Source organism: Colobus angolensis, unplaced genomic scaffold (assembly GCF_000951035.1).
Source record: "Colobus angolensis palliatus isolate OR3802 unplaced genomic scaffold, Cang.pa_1.0 Scaffold45, whole genome shotgun sequence".
Taxonomy (NCBI): domain Eukaryota; kingdom Metazoa; phylum Chordata; class Mammalia; order Primates; family Cercopithecidae; genus Colobus; species Colobus angolensis.
Genome location: NW_012117932.1, coordinates 8472515 through 8481332, shown reverse-complemented (window position 1 = coordinate 8481332; position 8818 = coordinate 8472515). Strand labels below are relative to the sequence as shown.

Genomic DNA, 8818 nt, shown 5'->3' with positions numbered 1-8818 from the left:
GGGCGTGGGACCCTCCCGGCCAGGTGTGGGATATAATCTCCTGGTGTGCCCGTTTGCTTAAAGCACAGTATTGGGGTGGGAGTTACCTGATTATCCAGGTGTTGTGTGTCTCAGTTTCCCTGGCTAGAAAAAGGGATTCCCTTTCCCCTTGTGCTTCCCAGGACTCACCTGTTTTCATATTGAAATTTTGCCAATATGTCTTTGGCTTTGGTTTGATTGTTGAGTTGAATGGCCATGGACACCTTGGAGAGAAGTGGAGCATGGACCCGTATGACTCCTTCCGGCACGTCAGACTGCCAAGGAGGAGAAATTCAGTACATTCTGTCAAACTAGGATGAATATCAGCTCAATGATACACTTAAGAGCTATGAAAATCAGTGCTACTCTGAATTAGGAAAACACGTCAGTATGGTCAACATTAACCAGAATGGAACACTACTTTCTTTCTCAGCTGGAGACTCACTCATGACTAAACTTAACCTGGGATTTTATTTTCACTGCACATGGGCAGGTCTTGCTATAATGACTTAAAATCATGAGGGGGAAAAACTGGGTTATGATAAAGATCAAATGTTTCTATTCATGCATTTCTTGGACAAACTCCTAACTGACCCTGCTTTAAGCAGAATTCTGTACTTCAATATATTTTAAGAAGACCAACCTTTTGAAAATTTTAAGAGTCAATTAGAAAATATGGCTTCACCAATACCCTCTTTCTTTAGTTAGCAGCCATGAGTGGCTGGCCCAAATTCAATTCCACAGGGGCACTTGACATGGGACCCCTCAAAGTGCACTGAAAACACTGCAGAGCAGGGTAAGTGGCTGTGGAAAAGATGGTGTCTCTTAATTGTTTTAAATCTGTACCTTCTCAAAGGATAGTGCTGTTGATGTAGATGATTTATATAAATGGACTCCTTAGAGTCACATTCTATCAATATTCTATTGGTACCCTAGAATAAATATGTTATGGGTTGAACTGTGTCTCCCCAAAAGACAAAGCCCTAACCCCTCAGTACCTCGAAACGTGACCTTATTTGGAAATACGTCATTGCAGATGTAATTAGTTAAGATGAGGCCATTACATAAGAGGTCTGAACTGCAGTAGGGTGTGCCTTTAACCCAAGTGACTTGCATCCTTATAAGAAGAGAAGATACATAGAGACACAAGAAAGAACGCCACGTGAAGCTGGAGGCTGAGACCAGCTGAGGAATGCCGAGGATTACTGGCATGGCCAAAAGCAGAAGAGGTGCAAGAAGCAGGTGCTTCTCTCACAGACTTCAGAAGGCGCCAAGCTTGCTGACACTCTGATTTTGGACTTTCAGCCTCAAGAACTGTGAAAGAATCATCAATGTCTATTGTTTTATGCCACCTCATTTGTGGTACCTTGTTAGGGCAGCCCTAAGGAACGAACACAAAATATTTTAGAACAGAGTCAGTTCTTACAGTATTCTCCTAACATTACCAGCAAGAACCATGAGAGCAGGAGTTCAGGAAAAGATGCTGAGGGATTTGCATCTGGATGGGAGCCAAGTCCCAGGCTCATTGCAGCCAAGACTGTACTCCTAAAGTACGCCTTTAATCGTCTATGTCCTATTTCATCAGCTCCCCAGAAGCCTCTCCCTATACAATAGATGGCACACTCTGACACTACTGACCGATGATCGTAATAATCTCGTTCCTTCTATAACTTTCCACAACATTCTCGCTGTGTATAGGAGGCCCAGGCACACATTCTGAATCATCAGCTAGTCAGGTCCCTCTACCATTCCTTCATGTGCCACATGGAAAATGTCAAGTTTGAAGGATCGTTCATGACAAACATTATACATAAATGTGGTGGATGTTGCCAGAGAAGACTACATAGGGAGTTAATGGAAGGTAAAGGAAACTATTTTTCTTACCATTCTTCTTGCCGAGGGTGATTTTTGCAGTACCTTTGAAGTCTTGGGGCTTGCAGTCTAAAGGAAACACAGTCTTTAGGAGTAATGTTGGAGTAATGTTGAGAAAACAAGCATATGTTGCTTTTGGAAGTGTAAACTGGTACAATCTTTATGGAGAACATTTTGGCAATATTTATAAAATTATAAAATGTATACACACTTTAATCCAACAGTTCCACATATATGCATTTATCCTATAAATATACTTTGTTTGTGAACAATGATGTATACAGACGTTTGTTCTCTGACTCACGGATTGTAACAGCAAAAGATTAGACACAAACTGTTCACCAATATGAGACTGCTGCAATAACTTACTGTGTGTCTACGGAATAGCATGCAAGAGAAGCAAAGGGGCCGGCTTTGTGGACTGATATAAAATAATCCCCCATGATTTGTTAAGTCAGTAAAGCAGGACTCAGGACTGTATGCTACATTCATGTTAAAAGGGAAAGACCATACACTGATACTTGCTGGTAAGTGGATAGAGCATCTCAGAAGGTTTACACACCTGCATGTTCCTGTACACACACCCTGCCGTTGGTGATACTATTTGTCTCCATGAGGGGAAGTCAGAGGTGGCTGATTTTTATTCTATGGTCTTTCCTGACTTCTAAATTTATAACTTGTTAATGAACTGTCTATTCCAATCAAAATTAAGAATTAAAAACACAATATAGTGGCTAGGCGTGGTGGCTCATGCCTATAATCCGAGCACTTTGGGAGGCCGAGGTGGGGAGATCATGAGATCAGGAGATCTAGACCATCCCGGCTAACATGGTGAAACCCCGTCTCTACTAAAAATACAAAAAAATTAGCCAAGCGTGGTGGCACATGCCTGTAGCTCCAACTACTCGGGAGGCTCAGGCAGAAGAATCGCTTGAACCCAGGATGTGGACGTTGCAGTGAGCCGAGATCGTGCCACTGCACTCCAGCCTGGGTGGCAGAGCAAGACTCCATCTCAAAAAATCAAACAGACAAAAACAAAAACAAAAACAGAAAAACCAAAAAGCAATATAGTACAACAGTATGAAAGAAAAACTATTTCTTTGTCTTTAAGTGTTTGCTTCTATGGTATTTATAACTTTTACATTCTATCTTGGTTCTATTTACAATAAAACATTAAAGTGACATGGATATAGCAATGTACAGTTCACACACACACACCATGTGGGTCCATCCTAATGACAGCTCTGTGAAACAGACAGATCATTATCTGCCCTCCCTCCCAATTTATAAAATAAGAACATTGAGGCTCAAAGAAAGAATGTAGTTTGTCCAGGCTCATATGGGTAGTAACTGACAAGGCCTGACCTGACCTCTGTTCCACACATTTAATTATACTGTTACGGTTTTCCAGAGTGAAAACGGCTGCCCCTCCATCAAAGCAATGGATGAACTGGCAAAAACTATCAGTATTGACTCTTTTAGAACTCTGGACACAAATCCAAAGGCTTCAACTAGGGGAGTGCTTGAGTAAGAGAAAGAGCTGTGTGTCATTTTTACTTATGCTTTTCCATCCCTGCTCTCCAATTCAGTGATAGCCTTGAAAATAACGGCCTGCATTTCTGGCATGGGTACTGCAGGGAACAGAATGAACCTCGCTCAATAATTCTAATGATTTGCTCTCATCTGTCTGGTGGCTCCCTCAAAGACTGGCTGAAAAGGCTTGCCTTTACCTTGCCTAACTTGGAACTTGATGGGTGCTAAAGGGGTGTAATGTCAAAAACGTTTACAGGCAAGTGTTTTTGTCATAGTTGCCTGATGCAGTGGATCGGAATTGAGGAAAACAAGAAATAACTAAAAAGCTTAAAAAGCTTGGGAGGCAAGGCTGGAGATTGAGATGCTTTGGAAAATAAAGGTTATAAAAAGCCTTAAAATATTCCTGAGAATATAAAGGCCACATGACTGAGAAGGAGCTGGAAACATAAACTTCTGGCTGATCCTCAGGTTCTGTGCAAGCAGGAAGCGAGGGCTCAGGCAGAGTTAGAAACTGCTTTGCTGAGTGCTAAAGGTGTGCCCCAGCACACACACTGCTCATCTGCAAAGACTGGGAGGTTTTTTAGTTCCAGGCATTTAAGAGAATCTCTGTCTAATCATTAGTTATCATTAAACTAATGGAACAGACTTCCATAGCCACACAAAACAAAGAATGCAGACTTTACAAAATCAGTTCACGAGAAAAGTCATGAAGCAAACAAACAATAGGTACAAGAGCAGAAGCAACAAACCCTGAGGAGGGAGAAGAATCTGATTTCCAAAGTTGCCACATTATAATACTCAAAATGTCCAGTCTTCAACAAACAGCTGTTAGGTAAAAAAGTCAAGGAAATGTTGCTCCTACACAAGGAGAAAAAACAATAGTTTCCAAAGAAACTGTCTAAGGAAGTCCAGACATTGGACTTACTAGAAAAAGTCTTCAGGCTGGGTGTGGTGGTTCATGCCTGCAATCCCAGCACTTTGGGAGGCCGAGGCGGGCAGATCACCTGAGGTCAGGAGTTAGAAACCAGCCTGGCCGATATGGTGAAACCCTGTCTCCACTAAAAATATAACAAAAATTAGCCAGGCATGATGGCAGGCACCTGTAATCCTAGCTACTTGGGAGACTGAGGCAGGAGAATCACTTGAACCTGGCAAGCAGAGCTTGCAGTGAGCTGAGATGGTTGCAGGACATTGTGAATATACTACAACACACTGACTTGGTACAATTTCAAATGCTTAACATAGTGAATTTTATATTATGTGATTTTTTTCTCAATTAAAATAAATTTTTAAAAATTTCATTTCTAAATAAAAGAATTGGTTCTACTTGATATGAAGTCACTTTGCCCATTATGAGTCAGAGAATACAGTCTTTCATCACGATTACGATAAATCAACAACACTCCCTCCCGCCTCACTGCCTTGGCATTTACTGTTGTTTTCCCTGGACTTTCTCCTTTCACAGTGGTATCCATCCTTCAAGACACAACTCCAACCAGGCACAGTGGTGCACATCTATAATCCCAGCACTTTGGGAGGCCGAAGTGGGAGGGTTGCTTGAGGCCACGAGTTCAAGACCAGCCTGGGCAATATAGCAAGACCCCCGTCTCTATAAAATTTTTTTTTTTAAAGTTAGCCAGGTGTGGTGGTATGCATCTGTAGTCCTAGCTACTGGAGACGCTGAGGCAGGAGGATCACTTGAGCCCAGGAGTTCAAGGTTGCAGTAAGCCATGATCATGCCACTGCACCCCAGTCTGGGTGACAGAGCAAGACTCCAACTCTATAAAAAGAAGTGTAGCTCCAGGCAGGGCACAGTGGCTCATGCCTGTAATCTCAGCACTTCGAGAGGCTGAGGCAGGCAGATCACCTGAGGTCAGAAGTTTGAGATCAGCCTGGCCAACATGGTGAAACCCCTACTCTACTAAAAATACCCCGTCTCTACTGAAAATACAAAAATTAGGTGGGCAGGGTGGCGCATGCCTGTAGTCCCAGCTACTCGGGAAGCTGAGGCAGGAGAATCAATTGAACTCGGGAGGCGGAGGAGCAAGACTCTGTCTCAAAAAAAAAAAAAAAATGTAGCTCCAATGTTGCATCCTCAATGAAGCCATCCATACTCTCCCACGCTAGAGCACATTTCCTTGTCCTCTGCATGGCCCTGACACAGCGGGCCTGGTGCTTCCCTGCTGGGCCCCTGGGGCTCTCATATACATTTGTCTCCCACATTAGGTGTAAGTTCTTTTGAGGGCAAAGTAAATTTCAAGTATCTCCACATCCTCCTCAAGGTTGAGTGCAGTATCTAGCACTTGTGATCACCCTCAAGTTAAATAAAAGCAGTAAAAATAATTCTTCTAAAACTTGTTTCCATTATGTGCCTCCACACAAATAACTGTGTTAAAACAAAACTCTGAATTCCTTGGAATACAATGAATTTACACAAAATAATTTTTAAGGATTAGCTATTCCTTTACTATCTGATCAATGAAGAAATCTCTTTTCCCAAGTATTAGACATTTGGATACTGGATTGCCCTTAAATCAAGTTGACAGGGACTAAAATGTTGACTTTCAGCTTTTGCGAGAACCGTTTTAGCCTTTCAACCAATCTTCCTCACTGAGATATTTCAAGAACTTTAACCAAAAGGCACGTAACTCTCAACAAGACGCAAAGACCCCGGTACTCTGTCATGGACCCGCTTTCCAGGATGTTTATAGTTACAACACTCCCTGATCCCTGAGAATAGAAAATGCTTGGTTCTAAACGACAAGCTACTTTGTGCCTGCCTTGGAGGAGTACAAATCTAGGCAGTGGACAATCGCCGTGCCTCGTTCGCTGTCTTACCTCCCGCTCAAGGGTCCTCCTCCTGAGCAGCTTCCTGACACTCGGGAGCTGCTTCTTGAACAGCATCGTGGCTTCATTCATTCTTCTTACTTGAGTGATCAAAAAAGATGGAACCTGGAGAAGAAAAATAGCTTGGACTGGATGGAAAACACTTGAATTCAACCTCCCTAGCAGATTCTGCCTTCAGGCATGGCAACTCCTCCCAGTCACTCGGTATCCTGGAGCCAGAAATGGGGACATCGTCCTTATAAAGTTTAGAAAAAATTATGTGGATCCCTGTTTCAAAGGGAAACTGTGATAAACAGTAGCCCTTCCAGAAGGTGTAAGGACGTCACAGCCACCTGGGGTTATCTTCTCGTATTTCTTCCCTATGACCAAGGGAGGTGCCCAGTCACGGAGCCTTTACGTTTCCTGAGGCCATGGGCTGCCGAGGAGGGCCTGTCATCACAGCATCACTCACCTTCCACAGAATTCTCTGGTACTTAAGCATTAGGCGGATGATGTGGGCCGCAGTGTTCGCTAACAGCAGTTCTTCATAATCGGAGTGCTTGCTTCTACTGAAGAAAAGGTTTGGTGCCATCACTGTAGAAATGTTCCACAGACTCATTCGGTTTTTTGATTCATTGGCGATCACTTTACTGAAGAATGTCATGAGGGCCTAAGAAGGAACAGCATCGTGTCATACAATTACACACCGTCAAAAGGTGCCCCTGATTGCTATCATTCATTCTGTTCCCATTCACTCTGCTGCCAGAGAACTGTCAGAAGCACAGAATGGTCACACGTACCATGTTTCCCCTCTAACTGGTTACAAGTACGGAGAAGAAATGTGAGCAGTATATTCAAATGTCTGCTTCATAAAAGTAGCCATTTTAATGGATTTTATTATATTGCAGTTTCTATAAATATGGTTTGCATTTTCTTTTATCCTAAAAGAGTTTGACAAGTGTTAAAATTAAATATAAACCAGGAAGAGAAAACGCTGCAGTTCAATAAACATGAAAGGTAGTTTTGTTGTGAAGAAAAGTAATTCTGAAAAATACCCTTACCTTAAAGCATTGTTGTTGAAAACTATTTACCATTTCCTAGGGAGAGGAATCCACTTAAACAACAGGAGTGTCTCATTCCTCAGCCTGAATGTAAACTCAACTAAACAATTAAAAAAATGGACTTTTTGGGTGCTATTTTTCTATGCTTTTCAACTTGGAAATTGTGAGCTGGCCAAAAGCAAATGTTTGTGTGCAGGTCTTTGAAGCAATTAAAAAAAAAAAAAAAAAGAATTGCGACAGCTCAATACAAGTTTGCTGTGCTACCAAAGTATAAACACTTATCAGAAACTTCTGAAGTTCACCAAGACAACTGAAATCCCCAAAAGAAGTGCTCTTTGGCTTTCCGAGTTTGAATTCCACTATATGGCATTCGCAATGAGAAAAACAGCACTGAATAGTAATAATAGTTAGCATTCATTTGAGGGTTTGCTGTGAGCCAGGTGTTACCCTTAGTATTATATATATATATTCACTTATCATCATTCAAACCCTGTGAGGTAGGTACTATTCTTATTTTACAGATGAAGAGACCCAGGTGGAGAGGGGCCAAGCAGCTTTGCCCTGCATCAGTTAATTAAGTGGCAGAGCCAGGATCTGAACCAAAGGAACCCATTCTTCAGTTAGAGTTCTTGACCTCTAACTGACACCAGCTGCAATCTTAGCTCCAGTCACAATTTAGAATAAAAAATTGAGAGAGAGGGAGGGAGGGAGAGAGGGAGAGAGAGAGAGAGAGAGCGCATGTGTGCAACATCCTCACCAGTCCCGTGATGTTCTGGGGGGACCTTTTGTTAGAAATGTATTGAATTATTTGATAAATGCTGCATCCTCAGTTGTATGAAAGGGTAGATGACATTTTGACTCAGATATTTGACACCAGATGGATTTTTTTTTGATAAAAGAACACCGTGTAGACAAAGCCAAAAAACAAGCTAATAAATTTTCAGCTTTTGAAAAATTACTGAATTATATTAGAAAAGGTCATTTTTATGTCATAGCTGATCTCTGCCCTTGCCTCAAGGATATAATATGACTGACATATATTATAATTGACATGGATATTTTCGCTGTGTAGGAGGAAGGTCCTTATCACACTGAAATGTGTGGTAAGAGGCAGCACTAACAACCATCTTTGTTTTCAGCATTATGTTTCCTGGCCTCAAAATGACCATCTCTTTTCAACTCATCCTTTTCTCGATTTCATTTCCAAGATTCCAAATACCTGTTGTACTTAAAATAAATTTCCTATTGTATATAGAATGATTATCCAAAGAGCAAGAGAAACTTTGATTTTTACCAACATACAGCAAAGAATAAATGTGAAATAAAGGGAGAAAAATTGGCGATGAAACTATAGAATATGATTCTATCAAATGTTCTATTATATATTAGTGGAGAAATCACTTTTCTGCTTCATTTTCCTAATATGTAAAATGACCAAATTCTATCAGATGATCTCTAAAATTCTGAAATTCTAGAACTATTTAAATTGAATTATTTTCACAAATTTA

General features: G+C 41.3%; 1 protein-coding gene across 2 annotated transcripts in view; it reads right to left on the bottom strand.

The window, feature by feature from the left end:
* ARHGAP28 (Rho GTPase activating protein 28) overlaps positions 1–8818 on the bottom strand; it is a 194043-nt gene that overhangs the window by 21722 nt on the left and 163503 nt on the right. For both annotated transcript variants that reach the window (XM_011957810.1, XM_011957811.1), the window contains 4 exons: positions 6722–6919; positions 6262–6375; positions 1903–1959; positions 169–293 (listed from right to left, as the gene is read on the bottom strand). In XM_011957810.1, coding sequence (XP_011813200.1) covers positions 169–293; positions 1903–1959; positions 6262–6375; positions 6722–6919 — 494 coding nt within the window. The remainder of the gene's footprint in view (positions 1–168; positions 294–1902; positions 1960–6261; positions 6376–6721; positions 6920–8818) is intronic.